The 24,407-nt window shown below is 41.8% G+C and overlaps 1 protein-coding gene across 4 annotated transcripts in view; it reads left to right on the forward strand.

Annotated features, from left to right (window-relative positions):
* ptprq (protein tyrosine phosphatase receptor type Q) overlaps window positions 1–24,407 on the forward strand; it is a 39,036-nt gene that overhangs the window by 8,117 nt on the left and 6,512 nt on the right. For 2 of the 4 annotated variants that reach the window (XR_013808934.1, XM_079685511.1), the window contains exons 15-53: window positions 248–345; window positions 736–904; window positions 1,095–1,355; window positions 1,478–1,638; window positions 3,201–3,312; window positions 4,035–4,143; window positions 4,875–4,989; window positions 5,966–6,035; window positions 6,147–6,346; window positions 6,492–6,720; window positions 6,832–6,960; window positions 7,066–7,212; window positions 7,443–7,606; window positions 7,929–8,445; window positions 8,581–8,742; window positions 9,014–9,193; window positions 9,276–9,383; window positions 9,678–9,959; window positions 10,413–10,694; window positions 14,018–14,338; window positions 14,412–14,687; window positions 15,532–15,683; window positions 15,967–16,108; window positions 16,783–17,058; window positions 17,161–17,532; window positions 18,163–18,272; window positions 18,410–18,596; window positions 18,695–18,933; window positions 19,079–19,148; window positions 19,683–19,841; window positions 20,077–20,368; window positions 20,466–20,539; window positions 20,642–20,741; window positions 20,961–21,089; window positions 22,466–22,510; window positions 23,075–23,101; window positions 23,280–23,361; window positions 23,944–24,034; window positions 24,198–24,274. Coding sequence is in view for 3 of the 4 variants with exons in the window: in XM_079685511.1 (XP_079541637.1) it covers window positions 248–345; window positions 736–904; window positions 1,095–1,355; window positions 1,478–1,638; window positions 3,201–3,312; window positions 4,035–4,143; window positions 4,875–4,989; window positions 5,966–6,035; window positions 6,147–6,346; window positions 6,492–6,720; window positions 6,832–6,960; window positions 7,066–7,212; window positions 7,443–7,606; window positions 7,929–8,445; window positions 8,581–8,742; window positions 9,014–9,193; window positions 9,276–9,383; window positions 9,678–9,959; window positions 10,413–10,694; window positions 14,018–14,338; window positions 14,412–14,687; window positions 15,532–15,683; window positions 15,967–16,108; window positions 16,783–17,058; window positions 17,161–17,532; window positions 18,163–18,272; window positions 18,410–18,596; window positions 18,695–18,933; window positions 19,079–19,148; window positions 19,683–19,841; window positions 20,077–20,368; window positions 20,466–20,539; window positions 20,642–20,741; window positions 20,961–21,089; window positions 22,466–22,510; window positions 23,075–23,101; window positions 23,280–23,361; window positions 23,944–24,034; window positions 24,198–24,274 (6,716 nt within the window). In the remaining variant the exon portion in view is untranslated. The remainder of the gene's footprint in view (window positions 1–247; window positions 346–735; window positions 905–1,094; window positions 1,356–1,477; window positions 1,639–3,200; window positions 3,313–4,034; window positions 4,144–4,874; window positions 4,990–5,965; window positions 6,036–6,146; window positions 6,347–6,491; window positions 6,721–6,831; window positions 6,961–7,065; window positions 7,213–7,442; window positions 7,607–7,928; window positions 8,446–8,580; window positions 8,743–9,013; window positions 9,194–9,275; window positions 9,384–9,677; window positions 9,960–10,412; window positions 10,695–14,017; window positions 14,339–14,411; window positions 14,688–15,531; window positions 15,684–15,966; window positions 16,109–16,782; window positions 17,059–17,160; window positions 17,533–18,162; window positions 18,273–18,409; window positions 18,597–18,694; window positions 18,934–19,078; window positions 19,149–19,682; window positions 19,842–20,076; window positions 20,369–20,465; window positions 20,540–20,641; window positions 20,742–20,960; window positions 21,090–22,465; window positions 22,511–23,074; window positions 23,102–23,279; window positions 23,362–23,943; window positions 24,035–24,197; window positions 24,275–24,407) is intronic. The other 2 variants (XM_079685512.1, XM_079685513.1) reach the window with 2 other exon arrangements.

Consider the following 24,407-nt stretch of genomic DNA (forward strand, 5'->3'; position numbering starts at 1 on the left):
AATAAATCATTGTCAGAATAGAAATTATAGTACAAGCTGTTGAGCATAGAGGGACCAGCTATGGGTCTAATGTCTGTTTTCAGTTTCTTTCCCGTGCCGGTTTAAAGTGAACCTATACAGTATGTAAAAAGTTCACTCCCATGCTTGTTATCACATGTGTATATGTATGTATTTATTACCTAGAAATACAAACAATGATTATCAGTCTGTACTTACTGTCACATGCTAATGGGAATATGGTCTCCAGGTCCAGGGATGCCGCAGGATGTGGTTCTTTCGGAGCAGATAGTGACGTCTGTGTTTGTCACCTGGAGAGCACCACCAGGACAGGTGGAGGGGTACACGGTGAGATAAAACTACTGCACCTTATTAATCACAGAAGGAGATTTATTTTCACATTCTAACTTTCAAGAAGTCCTTGTCATTTGTCTTACAAACACATTTTTTTTTTGTTCAAGGACAAATGAGGCCTCTTGCGTCAGGGCCTGCACTGCACTCACCTGTTGGTTACTTAGCAACCTTTTGTCGACACACCACAGATTTGGTTACCAGCCCTTTAAAGATGTATGACCTCTATAGAGCCCCGACCAGGGAGAATGACCAAGCACATTACATACCCACAGAAATAAACTAGAAACATTATTCGATATACAGGGTTGAAGAACAAAAAAGTGTAATTGAAACTTGAATGACGTTTTGTAAGGCCTCAAAAGGGATTTATTTTATATTTCTCAGCTTGTTTTTGGCCTGCGGTCTGTGGACAGGAAGTCTTGGATTGAGGTGCTTGTCCGGAGCACACGTTATGAGATCAGGGATTTGATCCCGGGATCAGACTATGGTGTCAGCATTCAGAGCGTGCTGGGCTCAGAAACCAGTCAACCCGTCCTCCGAGAGTTCAGCACACGTAAGACACACTCATGCATGCAGGTACACACACACAAAAACAGACAGGCCTTAAATCTGTGCAGCATTACAGAACGCTTTTGGTGATTCCTCAGTTAGAACATAAAGCCCTAGCGACACAGACAAATACATTAAATGTGGCCTAAGAGATGAAAACTAAAGGTGTAAATAAAACAAATATTTGTTTCCAGGCCCAGCAGGATTATGCGCCCTTCATGTAGAAAACATGAACTCCTCCTCTGTCTCTGTGAGCTGGGACAGTGCTGTAGGAGAGTTTGACTTTCACAGAGTCACTGTGGTCAACACGTCAGTCACAAACACACTCACCGTGCCCAGGGAGAAGCGGGTTGCCGTGCTTACAGGTCTGGCGGACGGCTGCAGCTACAACGTGAGCGCTGAGAGAGTGAGAGGGGTGAAAGCAGGGAGCGCTGCCTTTCTGACTGTGACCACAGGTAGATGAAAACACGAGGGGCTGCAACACAACATAATCTCCAACCCTGATTGCCTTTTCACTAAATTACTGAAACTGTCTCACCTGTCTGACTCCATTTCTCCCTTTACTGTCTTCCTTGAGTGCCAGCCACTGTGCGAGGAGTGCGTATCATGAATGTGTCGGCACATGCATTCTCGCTTCACTGGGAGCAGGCGGCGGGGTGTGTGAATCACTACCAAGTCACCCTTCTACCGAACCATGGAAAAGTCATAGTGCACCCTGCACATGACGGATATATTGAGGTACACACTCACACTGGGTAGTTGAAATGATACATTTATTTAATTTGTATTTAGTTCATCACCAAATAAAGTCATTGTCAACATTTAGAAAACAGGACAGTAGAGTTTGTGTGAATACCAAGACCTTGGAGGAGCCTAGCATTGTCTTGCTCTTGACTTGCAGCTGAGTTATGATTCTAAGTGCACAAAATACATAACCACTCAAACATGCATGCATTCTCATTCCTCCCATTCAACCAAATCCCGCCCCTTGCTGTCTCCTACCAGCTGCCAGGTGTCGGATACCCCCCAAAATGTAACCTTACACAGCAAACACACAGAGGCACACAGTTGAGTAATAGATCTCATTATTTATTGAGTTGGCCTCATGAGCTCAACCCTGAATCATTCATTTGCTTAAGCAGCTCTCCCCGGAGAGAGAGACAAGAGGGAGAACGTTAGCCTTGTGCTAATGAGAGGACCCTCTGCCTTCCCTGGTTAGCCAAAACAACTTTTGGAATACCTCAAGACCAAGAGCTGTTTATTTCCGATGCCTGGATAATTAACCCTGTGATCTTTACTCATGTCACTAACCGGCTCCTAAACCTGGAGTTATTCCTGTTTACCTCTGTGGATTACCTGTAGATCACTGCTAACCATCAAGCACTAACACTGGATGCATGTTTCCTGGCGGGGCCTCTAACCTGCTGTGTCTAAACTAAAGCTAACTCTGCTACCCAGCATGGCCTTCTCCTCTCTCGTCCTAATGCTCACACTCTGCCTGGGACAGGTGCACTCACAGGTAAGAATTCAACACTCAATATATGGCATTGCTGTGCACATAGGTGTTTATATGCCAATATACTGAAGATAATATTAACACTAACAGACTGTAAAATGTTTGGTTATATTTCCAGTTGGTAACATAAGTTATTAGTGTGATTCATCACCGACCAACATACTGATTGATATCACAGGAGCAAATGTTGGTTGAAACATACACTAAAGCAAAAAGACTGCAGGACTGTTTTCTGTCACCCAGACACATACATATATAAACAAGCTAGCAGAAACAAGCTGTCATCCATTTACAACCACCCACCTTTGTATTGATGCAGATGGCTGAAGATTCAAGGTTTCGCTTTACATTTTTGTGATGATTCTTCAGTAGTCTACATGATGAAATACAATAACAGAAGGCTGTTGAGGTTTCTATGGGAATTGTTTTGATTTTTCTTGCTTTTATTTACAGAAACTTTTTTTCTCAAACAAATACTTACTAAAATTCTCTATTTCAAACTCCACAATTATGAAAATGTTCTGCTTTCCGATATGTTGATATGATACCAAAATAAATATCTGGGAATGTGACTTTTGCCAAAAACAATTCAATAAACATGCAACATTTGAGGCTTTATGAAATTGTGGTAGGACGTTTTCTCCATTCTCTTATATAGTTATAGAGCAATGTACACTTTAAAAAAAACATTAATTCTTTAATTAACATTCTTTTAAATCATGACGAGGGCGTTAATGAAATAATTCTTGATTGACAATTTATTGCTAAATGTGTGTTGACACAGGTCGATGTGGTGAATGTCAGTCCGGGGACACAGTACAGTGTAACGGTCTCAGCATCCTCCTCCTCCAACATCAGCCCCGGAGTCAGTCGCATGATCAACACCAACGAGAGCGGTAAGACGTGCGCGCTGTCGATGCTACGATGCTGTTGTACGATTACATTACATGTCATTTGTTAGACGCTTTTATCCAAAGTGACTTACATACATTCGGTACTGCGGACAATCCCCACAGGAGCAATTTGGGGTGAAGTACAAGTGCCATCAAGTTCTCGTCTGCCCTCTGCTGTACAAATCGGTTCTTGTATAGCACATACACACTTGCTGAGAGAAAGGGGTCAGCACTGTGTGTGTCTTTGTATGTGTGTTAGGGGCGGGGGGGTTTATACTCCCTTCCCTGTGTAATTCCTCTTAGGTAATTTAAGCCAGAGCTTTTGAACCGCAGAATGAATGGGTCTGCAGTGAATGTCAGTGAAATGCCACTGCTGTGTGAGGCCTTATTCATTAGAGTTCAGCCTTAAAAACACACACACACACACACACACACACACACACACACACACACACACACACACACACACACACACACACACACACACACACACACACACACACACACACACATACATACACTAACCCTTTCAAGATAAGTCCCTGACAGACAACAACACTATTCTTCAAGTTACCCGGATATTGTGTTCAATTTAGTTTTGATATACAGTAGTTATCTAACACAATATATCAATATTACATGCTTGGCCTATTTATGATATTAAATACTCTAGAGTAAATATGAGACTCTTCTCTCCTCCACACACTTCCCTTCTCTTCCTGTAGTTGCTGGACCACCTTTTGGCCTAGAAGGAGAGGCCGTAGGATCTAATGGTATTCTTCTCTCCTGGACAACGCCAACTAATGGCAATAATATTGACGGATACGTCATAAGGTAATTCTTTGTTGTCTACTTGGAAAACTGTAATTCAAGACTTGGCTTGAATACAATGAATTCTCTATTACCACGGGTCCATGTACATAGGCTGTGATTCTGAAATTCACAATACAGGAAACCTTTGTTGTCTTTGTCTAAGGCAGCACAATTGTCTTTGCAAATGCCAATCAGTTGCTGAGTCATCATGAGATCATGAAAACATATAAATGTAGTTAAAGACAATTTAAAGATATTTAATGATATAAAAACATATCATAGTGTTGTAAAATATAAATAATGTGTAATATATAACTTATTTGCTCTTACTTACTATGTACATTTAGGTATCTATGTGAATTACACACTCTATTTCTCCTTTTTAAGTCTTCATTTAATACGAAAATAACCCATTAAAGACTTTTTTAAAGATTATTTTTCTAAAATAACCCAACGAGAGACATTCATTTCAGCAGACAATATTCAGGTTTTAAAAGCTAATTATATTTATAATAGAATTGCCCTCTCATACCCCTCTGAATATAATGGAATATGGTAACATAAAATAGAAATACTAAGTAACAAGTACCATAAGTGTTTTTTTAAATACTGTACTTGAGTTATTGTTCTTGTTAGCCAAATTTACTTAAATCCAAATTAAGATTTGGAGTACCAAATTTAACCAGCCTGGTACTGTGTGGTAAAATGTGAGTTGGGAGATGATGATCGTGAAAACTGATTTCTCTCTGCAGGTACAAGGAGGTGTGTCCCTACCCCGACCCCACATTCACACAGGTTACCAAGTACCTGGACATCCCAGAGACCCTGCTCACTGACTTCACCTCCGGCTCTACATACCACATCGAGGTGAGATAATCAACTCAAGGTTGATGCCGTCACAGGGTAGCTGATAGGAATGTGCTTTGGGGAACTCAAATACAACCAGCCGAAGATTTTTCCAAACATACAAATTCAATGGGTATGAATGTTAGATGTGGTATTACATATTCTTTTTTTCTTTTTCTGAGACCTGTCCTCCTGTATTATCATGCGGACAGATCCCACTGGAGCAGACTATTCTCTTGATCTGGCTTAATGCTGGTAATTGATCCTGATTGCATTATTAATCAGGTAAACAGATATATGGATCAGCCATGGCTCTTTCCACTGTCTGTTGTCACTGAGCTTGAATGTGATCATGCTTATTAGTTTTCAGAATTCATTAACCCACAATGACCCTCATACAAATGGACACACAGCGGGATTATACCTACCTTGTGTGCACGCGTGTACTGTATGCTTATGAGTGTGTGTGCATGTATCCTATTACTACATCTCACCTGTGAGTGTGTGGGCCCACCATGCCATGCACAAAGCTGAGCTGACAAACTATCAAAACATAAATAATGTAAGCTGCAACTAATATGTCACAAAAAAAGATTTACATATAATTAAGTCGTATACTTATTGATAAGTTAAAATGTGTATTTAATATACAATGCTTTTCATAGTGGTCCAGTACAAATATAAAGCAAATGAAGCTGCAGATGGATGTTCCAAGACGTTTTAGAGGAGGCATTCATTATTGTCCTTTTAGATGAATACTCCATTAGCCTGATAATCAGACTTAAATTGGTATTTTACTTTCATGTCATTATTAATGTATTTGTCATTCATTTTAATGTATTCTGTTTAAATCAATTCAGAGTGCTTTTAATTACTGTCAACATACCTGTGTATAATGTATCATTATTGCAGTGATCATTGCCTCAGATGCTAATCCATGCCCTATTGACAGGAGAATGAATTAATGATTATACATACTTCCTCTCTGTCACTTCAGGTAGCAGCCATATCTCCAGCTGGAATAGGAGCCTTCAGCAAATCTTTATACATCAAGACAGCGGAATCCCGTGAGTTTTCATGCACACCTATTTGCATAATAATCTTTACATCTAAAAGACTAAAAGACATCTTCTTGCTAATTGTTTATGTATTTGTGTGTGTGTGTGCATTTCCTGCAGCCCCTGGCCTGGTGACCAACTTGACAGCGTTTTCTCAGAACCACACCAATGTGTTGGTTACTTGGTTCCTGCCGCACCGCATCAACGGCCTCATCACAAAGTTTGCTGTCAAGGCTAAACACGCTCGTACCGGGCAGACGGTTCGCACGCTGGAGGTCAATGCAGAGGACATCATGACCGGGGCGCTGCCTCACTGCAATGTAGTCATTCTGTCACCCTCTTTTAATTCAACTGTTATTGTGAAATGTTCTGTTTGTGTCAGCATTTTAGATGCTACCAAGGCACAAATCCGGCCATGTGTATTATATAAGGCTTGAATTGTCCTTTATGATTTTGTATGTGCAGGATGCAGCCGATATCCTGTCACGTGCGACTCCCAGTCCCGTGGAAATAACAGCCTCGTTGTCACCCATCACCCACTCCGCCGTGCCCCCTGCAGCCGCCTGGAGTGTGCCCATATCAGTAGGGGTTGATCAGCTACGCCCTTATACCGCATATCTATTCGAAGTTTCTGCCTTCACCTCTGACGGAGAGGGACAGATAGCCTCCACTATGGTCCGCATGCCAGAATCAGGTGTGGAAAAATAACTAAACCCGGCCGTAGCTTCTGTCTAACTGGTGTATTGATTAGTGGGATATTCAATATTTGCAACATTTAAGAATATCTTTATTTCTATCTCTGCAGCCCCAGAAGACTCCCCAGCAAACTTTGTTGTATTGAATATGACATCTAGATCTATATCCGTGTCCTGGAGCTCTCCCAACATCATCACAGGAAAAAACACCTACGTTATCTACCTTTATGGACCTACAGGTTTTAAAATACACCCTTGCTCTCACTCACATTCATGCATAATTTAGGTCTTAAACTCTAAACTGATTGAAATCCACACATTTTTCTATTTCCCCTTCATCCCAGGATATTTGTATGAGAACAGCACAGCAGACACGCGGTTTGCTCTGACTGGTTTGAGTCCCTTCACAAGGTACACGTTGGCCGTCAGAGCCAAAGTGTCTGGAGAAGTAGGCCCAGCAGCGCAGGAAGATGTGATTACACCTGCAGAAGGTGGGTGTACTTGCATACTAATATGTTATTTTGCATTTAGGTGAATCCTCATAAATTTACTCATAACTTTATTTTGGGGAGGAAAAGGGTGACACAAAAACACGCAGAGCTACAGAAATGTCAAAGATGACACAGTAAAGTCGAATAAATATTCCCGATGTGTAAAGGTGTGTTTTCTGTACTTCTATGTCTGTGTCTAATTCTCTTTGGCTCTTTATTTGTGTGAGTAGCACCCAGTGCAGTGCAGGACTTGATAGCTGAAGCTGAGGATTCAGTTTCAATCCGTGTGAGTTGGAGGATCCCTGCCCAGCCCAATGGTCCGATCATACAGTACAAACTGCAGGTTCTGGCTGGCGTCACCCTGCTGCAGGACATCACCCTCACTGCTGAAATGGTAGGCCAGATAGTAAACATATTCCTAAAAACACCAAAAATGTATCCCAATACAGTTTAGTAATGATAACAATTCAGTTTTAAAACCTGAGCCTGTTCATCTAGAAAGGTTGGAGCAAATGTTACTGTTAATCCTGCATTTACTTACTGTACATATTGAAGAAAAGAGGATTTGCAATGTAAAAACTCCTCTCTTGATGGCTGTCAGGGAAAGGACAGAGTATCATAAACACCTGTTCAAGTTTTCGACTGCCCTTTAGAAAAACTGTCCCCAACCCCAAAACTACAGACAGACTATAAACTCTAGTTTTTTCTTCTTTCAGAATACAACTGATTTGCCTGAAGATGAGACTGTTCCCCCTGATGTCAGTAACAATTCCGGGCGACGTAAGAGAACAGCTGAGCTCAGTCTGATCACATCTCCGCCGACATTCACTGCCACTGTCCCTGATCGCACACTTCCCAAACGTTCAACTGCTTCTGGCCTTACACACTCTGGACAAAGAATTGCCGACCAAATCACTAACACCTATGCTCAAGTAACCGCTGCCTCCGCGGTCACCGAGGAGCCCAACACAAGTTACATTTCTGCTTCTCACTCTGACAGCACAAACACTCAATCCTCTGACTCTGCAGTCTCTGGGACTTCTTCATTTTCTCCTACCTCTGTGCCACCGGCTACGCCTCCACCCTGGCTGACAAAGCAATCCCAGGCTGGAGATCTGACCTCAGATTCATCACGCTTGGCCCTGACCCCAGGCCAGCTACGCTTGTTTACTCAAGATGCATCAATTACAGGAGCCTTTTTAACACGCAACACAGCAACTTCTGGTGCTAAAGGTGCGAGAGAACTCCCAAAACACACTGCTTCCCTTAACTTCCTGCAGCCCATTGTAAAAGTATTTTTTATCTGTGCTTATAAATTGTGTGTGTGTGCTCTTGTGTATGCATCTGTGTCTTGCATGCGTGTTGCAGGGGTAACAATGAGAGAGGAGGTGATGGACGTGTTGTCTGAGGAGTTGTCTTACCTGGTGTCAGATCTGAATCCCTTCACCGAGTACACGTTCAGGGTCACTGCTTCCACACCAGTGGGAGAGGGTCCTGCAACAGATATCACTGAGAAGACCAGGGAGCAGGGTGGGTGTACCATTTCATTACAATACATTTAATTTACACATGCTAAATTGGTGAAATCAACCATTTGTATACAACCCTGAAACAATACAGCTCGTCAAATACTGTATGTTAATATTCTAAGTTCTACGTTTAGAAAGAATAGGAAAATATATATAAAGTATTTCAAGTAATTAGTATTGACAATCAATTATCATAACAAATTATCAGGCCTGCAAAACCCCCAAAATAACATATTTATTTTATAATGTCTAGTTGTGTATGTTTTGTTTAGTCCCTAGCTCAGTGCTGGAAGTGTCCTATCAAAACATCAGCTCCACCTCCATACTAGTGAGCTGGGCGCCACCGCTTAACCCCAACGGGCGGATCACACATTACACCGTCTACGGCCTTAAACTGCACAGTGATCAGGCCCTGAAGTGGTCTACCGACGTTACCAGCATATTGATAACGGGTAGATAAATCACCTTTTCTGTACAGTCATTATACTCATTATAATACAGGTTGTTGATAAATATCTATTGTCTAATGTATAGATCTGGACAAGTATACTGGTTATAAGCTACGCGTAGCTGCTTCTACAGCTGTGGGAGAGAGCTCCCTGTCGGAGGACGATGACATCTTTGTTTTCACCTTAGAGGACGGTATGTGCTGAAAACAAACTGGAGACAATACAAACACAACGGTCAAAACATTTGTTAGAGTTGTTAAAATAATGCAGATATTGTGTTTTATATGTTTCTGAAGCTGTTTTACCTTCTTTCTTTATTGTTGTGGGTGCCTAGTCTGTGGCATGCAAACTATCAACAATTAAATGTATTATTTTGCTCCCAATATTTATTATGAGGATATTTCAGCCTAATTATTGGATTATTTGATTTGATTTTGTTCAATTCATTTATATTTTATCTGTGATTTTCTTGTCGCTCCATCCCCAGAGCCTGACTCCCCCCCTGTGAACCTCACTGTGGTCGCCACCAGCCCCCTCGCCGCCACATTGGCCTGGTCCGCCCCAGAGCAAGCCAATGGGATGATCCAATATTACGAGGTCCAGTATGAGAACGAGTCCTACTCTGAGTTACTGAATACATCCTCAAACACAGCAACTCTGATGAACCTGAAGCCTTTCTCCTACTACAACGTGACTGTGAAGGCGTACACCCGTTACGGCCACGGCAACCAAACGTCAGAATCTTTGTACCTGCTGTCCGGAGAAGACGGTGTGTTGATGGATGCATTCAAAAACATGAATGCTAGAGCTGCAACAATTAGTAGAATGATGGATTAGTTGATCGACATTTGTAAATAATCTCTAATGCAGAAATGGTAAAAATTTATTCTGTTTTCAAACTCTGAAAATATAGAAATGTACTGCTTTCCTGGGTAGTACATCTTACTAAACTAAATATATTTTTTTGACTGAAAAACTGGATTTTTTTTAAAGAAAACATCTAGGATTTGGGGAAACTGGGATTGATATTTTTAACTATTAACTATCCCATAGACCAAACAATTATTCACTCATTTACAGAATAATCTTTGGATTTATCAATGTTTCAAATTGTTGTTGGTTGCAGCTACTGTAGCTAATATGCACTTATCAAAAATATTGAGTAAAAATACCACATTTTCAGATTTTAATAACAGTTCATCTTCTTGTGTTCTCTCTTCAGTCCCGGGCAGTCCTCCGTATAACGTTACTTATGAGTCGGTCAGTCCCAGCGAGGTGAACGTGACCTGGCAGCCCCCTCTGCTGCCAAACGGGATCATTACCCACTACAGCCTGCAGCTGTGGAACTCCAGCCACTACCTGAACCTCACCTCCCCTACCAACTACATCCACATCACACACCTGAGGAAGTACGCCAACTACCGCGTCATGGTGCAAGCACACACACGCGTTGGGCCTGGGAACTACAGCAGTGATCCGCTGAACATCACTACACTGGAGGATGGTGAGAAGGGTCGGGGGGGGAGGGAAAGAGGGAGGGTTTGTTTTCAGATCCAGGACGCTGCACGATTACATCATGACAGAGTTCGGAGGGCGTCTGATTAAATCTGACTTTCCTCTCGTCTTTTCCTTCTCAGTTACATCTCTCTGTTTCAGATCATGCTAATGGTGTTACATCACAGGTGTTTGATGCCACGTGACGCTCTTGTCTCCAATCAGCTCTGAGAAGCTCATACAACAGAGTCCTTTCAACTAACCAGTCTTTTATTTCAGGGAAACATTCAGTTTCTCTCGGGCACTTTCCTGAGGGGCCATCTGAGGTTCCTAGTTCCCCAGTGCAAATCTATTTTTCATCACTCCTCAGTGTCTGTATTTATTAGGCCCATCCTCCTGATTGTGTTTTTTCACTGGAAAGTCTTTCTCCTGCATCTCAGCCCCAAACACAGCTCCTCAGTTTCTCCTCGCCAGGAAGTTGTCAGATTATGAGTTGGAGTTGTCATGGCAACCACCGCACGAAGCCAATTCAGACATACTCTACTACAAAGTCAGAATTTGGTGAGTTTCCTAATGTCCTTCTCCCAGTTTGGCTGTAGAGATTAAGAAACACATTGTAACATAAATAGTGGCTCTCTTTGATAGGAATGAAACGACTGAGCTGTGGCAGAATGTGACGGGGACATCAGTGGTTATTAATGTAGACTCAGAGAGCCGCTACAACGCCTCTGTCTCCAGCTGGACCCGACTGGGAGATGGAGGAGTGCTGATCTACATTAGCTTCACCACCACGGATGCAGGTGCTGGCGGATGTTTAAGACCATTAAGACAAATTACATCAGAAGAATTAATCACCATGTGTGTATGAAGTTTCTTCCTCGTTCTGAATATTTATCTGTGTGTTTCTCAGAACCATTTGACTCCCCGCAGAATGTGACTTTTGCAAATGTGACCGCCTCCTCTGTGACCCTGCTGTGGCACCCGCCTACTGAACCTAATGGACTCATTGTACACTACTCTATATACTACTCTTATAACAACACTGTGGCTGAGCAGGTGAGACACAAACTTTGGTTCCCTCGCACTGATCTCAGTAACCCTCTTCCAGCAGCAGGTAGTTGTTGCCAGCTAATCACTCTGCATGCTCCCTGCACAGCATCAAACAGCAGAGCTAGTGACAGGCTGGTGAACACAGTGATCCTGTTAGCTACTAAAGAAACAAATCATTCTCTCTGGAGTCGGTGGAGAACAAAGCAGAGCTAAAAGATAGAAAATGTTGGACACAATCGAAACTCTGAATTTGGACAATTTAGCAATACTGCCTTGTTTCTGCTGGATGTCTAAATTATGAACTAATACTAACTAGTAAATTGCTAAGAAATGCTTCATATCAACGTTATAACTTCATAATACAGCAGGGTTGGCCTAACTGCTTGTTATGCTGTTCTCAAGGCCAAAATATAAGAAAATAATAACAAGCATTAAATAATCCCTCTGGCTGGGTTCGGAAAGGACTGAAGATGTATGATGCTGTCTTCATAACACTATATAAATAATTGACTTTTAAAAATCTGTGAACAAACAATTCTTCATGGCCAAATATTTGTTTCTGTATTTATTTTTAAACGTTTCAGGTGCTTCTTTATTTTTATCCATGGTCTAAATTAATGCAGATTCTTCCTGACTGCTTGTGGTAAAAAAAAAGACATTTAATGTTGGGTTTTTCTTTCATTTGAAAAGCATCTGTTCTGCTCTCTTTACATTTCGCTTGAAGTGTATGAAAACCAAACTAACATTTGTTTTTCTCCATAGAGGGTTCCAGTGTCAGACCTACCTGAGCCGGCCTCTCCTGATTCAGCCCTCTACTTCACTCTGACACGGCTGATTGGAGGCACAAACTACACGCTGTGGATGACCTCTAGCACAGTGCAGGGGAACGGGGGGGTCCAGAGCGAGCCACTTGTCCTGTTCTTACCTGAGGACGGTCAGTTAGACACACCTGCTGACACACACCCACATGCACCAATGTAAATAATAATAAAGAAATAGAATTACACATGAAATACTACACATAACGCTAGATATATTATTGTACAACGTCTCACTGGATGGTTAGTCTGCACACTTTTTCCAAAACCTCTTCAACTTATAAAAATGAAAATGACATAAAAACTCTGCGATTGAAGATGGGACTTTCAGCCTGTTAGTAAAAGGGAATAACAGTCGGTCTTGCAAACTGGCTCTATTTTTGTCCGCCTGTGACGCCTTGGAGACAGCCAGTTTGCGTTTCCTTTTGCGAAGCATGACGAAAGTTGTAAGGGATTAAAAGACACAGAGAAAAATGGAACTGTAGGATTTAAGTAAAATAAAAAAGCCTTTACGTTCGTGCTGTGCCATTGCTACAATTGTCTTGTTGTCACATAAATCAGAATTCCAATGTAATGTTGTAGTTACAAATCCTCAGTGTATAAAGTAAATAAATATCTCTCTGATCTCTTTGTTTTTATGTTATTTTGGGAAAAATGGTGCAGACAACCGCCACAGACTTTGTCAAAAACAGTTCATATTTATATGCCATGATTCATGTTTTCTTGTTTAGCCGTAGTAATAGTTTTCTATGTTCTGAACTATTACTGCTCATACTGACTCTGTATCTCTACCTGTGCTCTAGTTGTTCCACTCTCAGCAAAGCACCGGATCTCCAGGGCACAGCCAAGTCCCCCCCCCCGCTGGGCTCAGACCCCCACTCACACCTGGCCCCTCACATCCACTCATTCATCTCATGGATCCCCTCCCCTTTCCCCTTCATCCCCACTTTCTTTCTTATCTTTGTACCATGCGTAATTTTTGGAGGGGCAGAGACGATGAACAGGATGAGTATTTTCCCCTCAACCTCTTTCTTTCCCAAGGTTTTCCGTGTGCTCGTTTCCCTCCTAAATGCCACTTTATGTCTCTGAATGTGCTGTTTATATATTTATATGTTATGACAATGTGTCTAAGCCTATTTACTGTGCTGTCTTACTGCTTTGTTTTTGTTTTGTTAAAATACTGACATGCTGAATTGTTCTCCTTGACATGCTGTTTTTGATTTTGTGAATTCCGACAATGCTGCCAGTAATTATGACGATGCTTGTGATAGATGATGATTATAATAATGATAATGATGATGACTGGTGCGCTCTTCATTTTCCCCTCAAGTGTCAGTGTGTATGTTTGATTGATGCCCTCATTTACTGCCTCATAGTACAGTAAACTCACATTAAAATGTTTTGAATCAGTGTCGTCAATGTTAGTGAAAAATAGTAACACCAGTCTTCTTGTTTCTTTCTCCAGTGCCAAGTGACTCAGTGAAAAACCTGACCGCTCAGATCTTCAGCTCCACTGCCATCATCGTCAGCTGGGACCCTCCCCTGGAGCCCAACGGCCGTCCCACCTACCTGCTCACCTTACAGGCGGCTGACATCTTCCCAGACCCACCCAACCAAGGGGCTTCAGCTGTCAACAAGACCATCAAGCATAGCACGACTGACACAGTCTTTCTGTTCACCAGATTGAGGAAATATTTCCCCTATGTGTTGACTGTTACCCCGGCAACTCGTGCTGGCGCGGCCTACAATCATACCAGCACGATGTATCTGCGAACAGATGATGATAGTGAGTTTATCTACACAAACATCTATTAATGGAGTGTGGTTTATGTTTTTAATGTGAAATCGTTCCTCCTTAGTTCCTAGTTCTGCTCCGGTGCCGGTGTCCACCAAGAATCAGTCGTCATCCTCTATCGCGATGGTCTGGCAGCGCCCTCTGGAGGCCAACGGGGAGATAACAGAATATACCCTCACTCTTTTTGGCCCAGGGGGCTCCAACACAACTCAAACCCCCAACACCTCGTTCATCCTCAGCAACCTGCTTCCATACACAGCTTACAACATCACTATTACAGCTGCTACGCGTAAAGGCTCAGGACCCCACCTGCTGCTGCAGCTGCACACCGATGAAGGAGGTTAGTGGGGAAACATGTTTATGATGCTTTATAAACACACTTTTTATAATGACTTTAAAGGTTAGCTAACATAAATGCTTGTAATTGTTGGTCACTCGCTGATATTATTTTAAAATGGTCTTAGTGTGTTATAATTCCTGTAGTTGTAATGCATTGTTATAATGCAACTAATAATAATAATTCATGGTATTTATTTTAGCGCTTTTCCAAGTGCTCAAATCGCTATATACATATAATAAACATGTAATACATTGATTACTCTGGACAATACCCACAGGAGCAATATGGTAAAACTATGGGAATTATAATACAAAATAATCCATGCAGGAAAAAACGTACTAGATACTTAACGTTATAAATCATTATAAAATGCGTTATATTGTGTTATAATGGTTGTTAGCATTATGAATACTTCTAAGTGCTTAAAACCATAACTTACGGTGTAAGAAGATCCATAACATTCATATGTTTGCAACTTAAAAAAACGATTTATCTAATATATCATATTCCAAATTACTATATAGACTATTCTTCTATTCAATTGTATTTGTATTTACTTGCACTATTGTATCTGTTTTATTGTGCTGCACTGTTGGAGGAGCCTGTGACCTAAGATGTTCATTGACATGACTACACTGTAGCTATGTACAAATGACAATAAAAGCCTTGAATTTTGAAAAAATCCATTGTAATTACTTATAAAACAAAACATAAACAAAGACATCATAGAAAGTGCTACCAATATTTATCTAAGATCCTTATTAGATGGTAATGAAACTACGAAGTTATCCTGACTATATTCTGTTTCAGTCGTTTAATCTGTTTGCCATACTTTGTGTTTCAGGCCCCATGTCCCCCCCCCGTAACTTGACCATATATAACCACACAGCGGTCTCTGTGTGGCTGAGCTGGGAGCCTCCTCTGGAGCCGAATGGAGTGGTGATACAGTACGGCTTCAGGATCCGAGACCTCATCACACACACCGTCACACACAGGGTACCGACAATTTCACACTCCGAAAGCTACTCCTCAATAACAACATCACACTCACACTAACACACACTCCAGAGAAAAAAAGTGTCACACTTGCGGTAGCTCTAATTTCACACTCTAGATACCACTCAGCAGTAACATTATACACACGGGCACGTACTGTATGTGTGCTAATTCAATAAGACACCCACTCCAGGAAGCAGGATTGGATGATTTGTGTGTGTGTGTGTGTGTGTGTGTGTGTGTGTGTGTGTGTGTGTGTGTGTGTGTGTGTGTGTGTGTTCAGAATTCCTCTGGGCCGTCGACCATCGAGGATCTTTCAGGCTTCAGGCCTCATAGCTCCTACGAGATCAGTGTTTACAGTTACACTAGAGTGGGCCATGGGAATCAGTTCAGCAGCCCTGTGGCCTTCACCACTAACGAGTCAGGTAAAGTACACACCGTACACAGGGGATGTGAGAACGATAAAGGTCTCCCATCACAATTTATGAAGGTTGAAAATAAAATTGATTTGTACAGTGTATTTGATTCAGTTTGAAATACTTTATTTTTCCCTTAAGGGGCAATTAAATCAAAGCATAAATGCAAGCATTAGACCATTTAAACATGTCCTCCACATGTAAACACAGTAAGCCATTCATTTCTGAGGTAATCAACATTTTATAACCAGTTATCACTTCTTGTCCTATTAACAAAGAAATGTAAACAACAACAATTGTCATATACAGACATAAAACATCATTTTTTTCACAAGCACATAGAAAAATGTGACTCCCCTCAAGAACAGCGGGTCATTACCACAAGGTTTCTGGCTCTACAACAAAAAATAAATGTATAAATAAAAGTTGGTCATTATTGTTTGTAAACAATGTTAATCTGTTTTTTTAGGTTATTTTTAGTTTTGTCTGCAGGCTGAATTTTTGTAATTTCCAGTAATATAAAATAATCTTTGGCAAAACTATGTGTGTAGCAGCCGTTTTTAATCAAAAAACCAACTGAAATTTCACTCGTGTTTTTTTTCCTCTTACAGTGGACAGTGATGAATGCTTACTTAAGCTAATAGTACTATAACAATGTTCCAATGTCATCTCCCTGTCTGCAGTGTCTGACGCTGTGGGGAACCTGTCTTGCTCTGGAGTTAGCTGGGATTCAATTCAGCTGTTTTGGGAACATCCAAGCAACCCTAATGGGCAGATAATGTTTTATGAAATTCTAGTGGAGGTTGACTCGCAGTCATACACACACCAGGTTTACACACCAGTGTACACAGTGACAGGGCTGTCTCCAGACCAGGAGTACGCTCTCACTGTGTCTGCAGTTAACTCTGCAGGACCTGGAGACGGACTGAACTGTACTGCTTCCACTCTCTCTGAATCAGGTAATCACTCTGTGTATTGTGAAGCATTTTTATCTTTAATTTCCCGAACAAACAATAAGACAGGATGAATACTTGTCTCTATCCACTTTGTTCCCTTTACAGCCCCCGCTGCCCCTCGCTTCCTCACCATCTCTCAGGTCACCCCTAACAATGTGACACTTCAGTGGGCTGCACCGCTCTCCATTCCCGGCCTGCTGAAAGAGTACCATGTCATTGCACAGCTGATTTCCACTGTTTGCGAACCAAACACACTAACTACTGCACAGCCGGCCCCAGAGGACGAGCCGACCTCAGACTGCGTTCACTCTAATGTCACAGTGTCGGTGAATGCTTCGGACCACATTGACGGGAGCCTCAGCGTCACACTCCAATCCCTGGCTAAATACCGATACTACCGCTTCAAGGTGGCTGCTGTGACCAACGCCGGGGTTGGAGAATACACACTCTGGAAATATGAACGCACCTTGGCTGGAAGTAAGAAAATCACAGTGATGATAGGATGTTTTAGAATTGCCTGTTGTTATGGTTGAGTGAAGCAGGCGGGACCCAAATGCAGAATAAACCGAAAGAATACCTTTATTTCAAGGTCTAGAGGCACAAACAGAACACTAACACGAAAACACAGTCAAAGACAAACAATGAACCAACTGACAGACAGAAAAAACAGAACTTAAATACACACAAGACTAATCACACAAACCAGACACAGGTGAGGAGGGAGGAGAAAACACAGGGGCACCAGGTGAACACAATCGGGTATTTAGGTAGGAGGGAAAACAGACAGACAGCAACAGGCAAGACAGGAGGTGAAGACATTTCAAAATAAAACATGAAACCAAAGACAGAAAAGACAAGTCAAAACACAGACAGATCGTGACACCTGTGATGATTTCCAAGGATTTCCAGAAAACAAAAATTGGATTTAAATCTAGATTATTCCTGTAATATTTATTTGGACTTTGGCATGTCTTTCAAAAGACTTAAACAGCATTCAGCAATCAACATTAGCATGCTAACAAATCATTCATTATCTTATTAACATGATTTTTTAAGGCTTTTAAAAATGTAAATAGCATCATAAGCATAATTTATCTCCTCCCTCAGACCCTGATGACCCTCCCCGGGACCTGAAAGTGACCCCCACCTCCAGCGGACTTCACATCACTTGGAACCCTCCAGCTGTTATCGCTGGACCTACTTCCTATCTTGTGCAGGTCATCTCATTGAATTTCGTTTCTACAGACACATGCAAAAATATGAACATGTCACCTAAATGGTGTTATGAGTTTGTGTGGTTAAACAATATGAATTTCAAATAAAGATGTTCCCATGAACTATCCTGTTAAACCAGGTGGACGGTCCCGGTCTGAACTTCTCTACAGTCCGGGCTCCAGGAGAGCTGACGACCGTTGTTGTGACTGAGCTGACTGCCTTCACTCGTTACTTTGTGACGATCACTGCCTTTACCGGTCCATCGGAGCATGCTGCCAGCGATGGGAAAGCTATCGGACCAATTGAATTTCAAACGCTGGAGGAGGGTATGTAGAAATACTCATCTGAGGAGCACTGGCTACTGCTTCACAGTGAATATATCTGTAATTAATGTTCTCCTGTATCATTTCTACTCTGTCCCCAGAGCCCAAGGACCCTCCCAAGAATGTTGTAGTATCAGTTGTCCCAGAGTTAGTGAACCAAGTGAAGGTGACTTTTACCCCTCCAGAGGAGCCCAATGGAAACATTACATCCTACTTTGTGTACATCTACGAAAAGGACCAACTAGTCAAGAACATCAGCCTTAATATCACCCACAGAGACCAAAACACGATGACTGCTGTCATTGAGGGTCTGAAGGGAGGACACAGCTACAGCATACAGGTGAAAAACACACATACAGTATCTTACACACACACAGCCTTGTTTGACTCTGTTCAGATCAACATTTTCTTTATCTATAACTCCTCTATATGCTTGCCCCTCTTTCTGCTGTCTTCCCTCCTTTCTTCTATTCGTCTGTTTGTAGATTTCAGCTAAGAACGGGGCAGGTCTGAGCCCACCCAGCTCTCAAGTCCGTATAACTACAGGGATCACAGGTACATGTCACGCTTTGTTATGTGCGCTCTGCAGTGCTTTAATGTGTGCCTCCCTTTCTTGTTGCAGCAGTGCAGCGTAGATGTGAGACACAGAATTGCCGCTGCACAGTGTCATGTTCAGTAAAACAATAGGCAGGCCTTGTCTGACACAGCTTTACTCCACAATATCGTCAGATGTATGTTCATGATGTAGCGGATAGAGCATCGACCTGTTTGTAAAATGCAACAGGCATTAATGCCATCATCACACACACTGTAATTACTCAACAACCTCTGTGTCTGTCTCTGTCTGTGTGTGTGTGTGTGTGTGTATGTGTGTCTGTGTGTGTGTGTGTGTGTGTGTGTCTGTGTGTGTGTGTGTGTGTGTGTGTGTGTGTGTGTGTGTGTGTGTGTGTGTGTGTGTGTGTGTGTGTGTGTGTGTGTTTGTGTGTGTGTGTGTGTGTGTGTTCCTGTGTGCGTGTGTTCCTGTCTGTGTGTGTGTGTTCCTGTGTGTGTGTGTGTGCTCCTGCTTGTTCACACGTGCATGTATTCCAGCTCCGGCCAAGCCAACGCAAAGACCCCAGGCAGAGCTGGGCCATGGAGAGGTTGCCATGGTAACCCACAGGAGTATCACCATCCGCATGCCTGCCTGTTTCTATAGTGACGACAATGGACCAATCACAAAAATTCAGGTCATCGTGGCCGAGTCAGGGGGTATGGCTCTTCAGAAACATTGACAGCCTTCACTTTTAGTTGAGCACACTTGGGTATTGGTCTTGTTAGGGCTTTAAGCCTCGACTAGAATCTTGTTTTACAGTACGTCACTCTGCCTTAAGCTCAAAAAAGACTAAATGTATGCATGAGCCAAAGAGCTTAACGTCATCAGAAATTTGACTCAGTCCCCCTGCGATTCCTTTCCTCTCTAACTGACTTACTCATCCTTTCACAGTGAAGGACATCCAGAACCTGACCAACTGGAAGAATGCATTCTTCCATCGACCTGACCCTTACCTGACTGACATGGGGTTCCCTAACCCACCGTGTCCTCTTGGGGACGGGGCGCAGCGCACGGACGCACACGTCAGAGGGGGTCGCAGTGTGTCTGCACGGGGCCCGCCCACAGTGAGGAACAATCACACCACAGCAGGAACCTACGTGATCGGACGGAACAATGACTGTGTAAAGGAGAACCACACCGATCATTTCTGCAACGGACCTCTGAAGCCAAAAACTGTCTATGTGTGAGTGCAACACACAAACACACAGCAAAATTAAAACAGTTGTATGAACAGGCTTTACGTAAATAAAAGCTTACACTGGACTGTTCATACTCACCAGGTTTAAGTTCAGAGCCACTAATATTAATGGCCAATACACAGACTCAGTGTACTCGGAGCACGTCAAGACTGCAGGTAATTGTATTCATCTCTGTTTTTCTCCCAATCAATAAATGAAAATATAAAACCTGTCCAGAATGTTTGTTGTTTTTGTGTAACGTTGTCTCCTCTCTGAAGTGGACGGGCTGTTGACCAGAGAAGAGCAGATCATCCTGGGTGTTTTGCTCTCCGTCACCTTGGCTGTGTTGCTCATCATTATCATCTGTGGCTCTGTCAAGTAAGATAGCAGCAGGCTTTCAATTATTTGCAAACGTGAATACATTAACTTAAACACTGCATTGACATTGATGTAGTATTTTTACACAAAATAAAACATGTGCAAATTCCTTTGTGGATACGAGACATTTTGCAATGCCTAATTTGTTATTCACATTATTATAAATATTATTTCTGTATTTTCCTTGTTATTAACTGATGTGTTTGATTAACATGTCAGGATCCATCAGCGCAAGAAGGAGGGTGGGACTTATTCACCCAGAGAGGCAGAGATCATAGAGACCAAGTGTAAACTGGATCAGCTGATTGCTGTGGCAGATCTGGAACTCAAACAAGAAAAACTCAACCGGTTAGTCTGTGTGATTACTTTTAATCTAAGGGCTTCACTTTACTGAATATATCACACAGATTTTTGGCAGCTGAAACTGCATGCACAATTCATGAGTTTAGGCTTGATTTAGCTGCCCCAGACGAGATTCTAAATCTAAGTCAACAAGACAAGAACATCTTCACTGCAGCCAGAAAATAGAATCAGCATCACTATGACACAACACGGCATCATCGGGGCTTTATAGTTTACCTTCAATTCTCAGCATAACAGACAAGTCATCCTTTCTGCAGCTCTCCAACCATCCTCTCATAAAAATTCAGTTTGAGCGTCTTCTTTGGCACAAGCAAGTGCACAGGCAATAGGTGCTGCAAGATGGTGAGAAGCAAAGTGAGATTCAGTTAATTTGGTGCATCAAGGTCACCGATGGCTGGGATTAGACGAAATACTACCCAATAGAAAGCCTTCAACAAAAAAGTCTTTCTGTAAACCTTTCTTTCCCCAACATCTAAAGAATACCCATATAATGACAGAATACCAAAGAAACCATGTACTTCTTGTACTGTAGGTGTTAAATGTGCCTTGTCTTCAAGAGGAATTGAATGAACAACAAAATAAACAATAAAAACATAAAACCCACATGAGAGAAGATGGATAAATAGAATAGCTTCCACCGGCAGATAACTGTCTCTTATCTTTTATGTGCAAAGAAACATAACGGTCCTACTTGAGTAAATATTCGCCAGCCTTAATAAATATCCTCTATGACATTTTTTATATGCAGTGACTGCAGAAAAAAGGAGGCAGTCCCTGAGGATACTTTACTGTCCACTCGTTTTAGATGCAACATTGGAGGTCTTTTACAGCTGCATGTTGTGTTCACATCTAAGCTGCACCAGCTGTCTTTTAAAGAGGCCCTATAATGCTTTTTGGGGTTTTCCCTTTCCTGTAGTGTGTTGCAGGTTTCTGTGCATGTAAATGGACTGAAAAGGCAAAAACACTCCCCCCTTTCCTGAAACGCCTCCATTGGACACCTTTGTTTACTTCCATAACATAGTGACATCACTATAGGCTAAGGGGCAGTACATCTCTAAGCGGTTGACCAATCACAACAGACACACACATTTTTTGGAACATTAAAGCATTGAAATATGTTACAGTAGAGCATGATACAGTATGTCCACTTTACGTTATTTTTGTCATTTGTGTATCTCTGCTTTGTTGGAGCTGAGATCAGCATAACACTCCACTTGTCTAAGCTTTATGTTATAATATCCCACTTTTTCTTGTTACCTGTCACACAAGTTGCAAAAATAACCCTCCTTGCACGCACATGACACTTGCATTGACTCGCCTTGGCTTTGTCTTTCTCTCACCAAGCACTTCTCTCCCACCAGGTATTCTTCCTTCTTCTTTAGGCGGAAAGAGATTTATGTGATCCAGTAAGTTGGGCTTTGGACCTGCGTGTGCCACATTTTGTTGTGTGTGCTTTTATTGCATGTCGCACTGCCTTGTACACGGCCATCACTATGTGTTCGTCATTGTCAAATTTCCCATTAATCCCGAATCAAATCACCCTAAATCATCCATCTGTGTTGCTTATCAAACCTTTGGTGGAGGTCGACAGTTGATGGAATCAGGGTCTCTTTTTCCTCCATCACTGGCAGGGATTGCAGAGTGGTGCCGACACCCCTCTGCTTCAGAACATTTTAATTTGTTTACCCACTCACTATCTTAAAATTGCTTGGGAGGCTTATCAGCCATAGAGGGCACAAGTGGTAGCGTTATCAATAGCTAAGGATCTGCGTAGCTACAAGTCTTCAGCAATGCAAAGAAAGATTTGATTAGAAACGGTTAAACCTCCTCTGCTTTATCTTACAATGCCATGTACTCTCTGCAGTGAAGATCCCTTCAGCTTTCAGGCCCAGAAATAACCCAGTGTGGGATGTGATTATTTAGTTAATTTGTTTATTTTTGGTTGATGTTTGCTGTCTATTTTCATCCAGGCTGCTCAGCTACAGGAAATCACTCAAGTAAGTCCTCCTGCATAAATAATCTGAATATACACGTAATAGTTGCAGCACAGATCAGCATGTTCAGTATGCCTCAGTATAAATAAGATTTATCCTAGAATAACATAAATAGCATATTGTTGTAGAGTGTTTGTACATCTCTTTCTGTTCCTCATATAACTCCTTCCCTATCTGCCAGGCCTGTCAACAAGAAGTCTTTCCTGCAGCATGTAGAGGATCTGTGTGCCAACGACAACTCCAAGTTCCAGGAGGAGTTTGCTGTAAGTGTTTGCCTACTGCCCGGACCTGTGTTTCTAAACTGTGTAGACATGTATGCATTGAGATGGAATAAAATAAAACAACCTGGAAATGACTAAGTAAATGGAGCATGAAGGAAAGTCTGCAGTTAGAAAACAGATTACATCACAGAAAACCAATAATAGGAATAATTTAGTGCAGGCAGTAAAAAGGATAGTGATTCAAACAAAATCAATGCCAGCTTTTTCCTTGTTGTTTTGCACCTCACTAATGCACAAGAGCAGGTCAACATCCGATCAAATAAGCATTTGGTGATTAATGTATTAACTAAAATGAAAATGTTCTGCATTTTACATGTTGCTTATTATTCATGACGTATAACATATATTCCTGCATTCATACCTGAATAGATTCTTAATCAATTTAGAGACTTCTGGCATTCTGATCATTTAAACAGTGTTTTTAAAGTCACAATACATGTTTTAACACATTTATCTTTCACTTACGTCCCAACTGTTTGTATTTAAAAAAAAATACAGGCTCTGACCTTTAACCTTTTGTATGTGTGTTTATTAATATTGGAGTATAATGCGTTGTCTACCCAGGAGCTACCAAAGCTGCTGCAGGACCTGGCCACCACTGACGCTGACCTGCCCTGGAACAAATCCAAAAACCGCTTCCCTAACATTAAACCTTGTGAGTGGTCAAGCTGAAAATAAGTTTTCAAGGTTTAAACACTCACAGTATACCAACATTATGTGTGTTAGCTCCAACATTACCTGCATATCGATTTCACCAGCGCTTGCACAGCTTTATTTCACATGTTTCTATCATGCTCTTCTTATTAAACTTTGTCTAGACAATAACAACCGAGTGAAACTGCTGTCAGAGCCGGGCACTGCGGGCTCTGACTTCATCAACGCCAGCTTTGTGTCAGTGAGTACCAACAATCCGAAACATAAATAAATAAATATCTGTCCCTTTCTGATTCAGTCAGATAGATAGATAACAACTTCAAGTTTATTAATTTCTGCGTGAGTGTGTTGCTGGGGTGTTGTTTGAGCTTGCA

Source organism: Notothenia rossii (assembly GCF_949606895.1).
Source record: "Notothenia rossii genome assembly, chromosome: 5".
Lineage (NCBI taxonomy): Eukaryota > Metazoa > Chordata > Actinopteri > Perciformes > Nototheniidae > Notothenia > Notothenia rossii.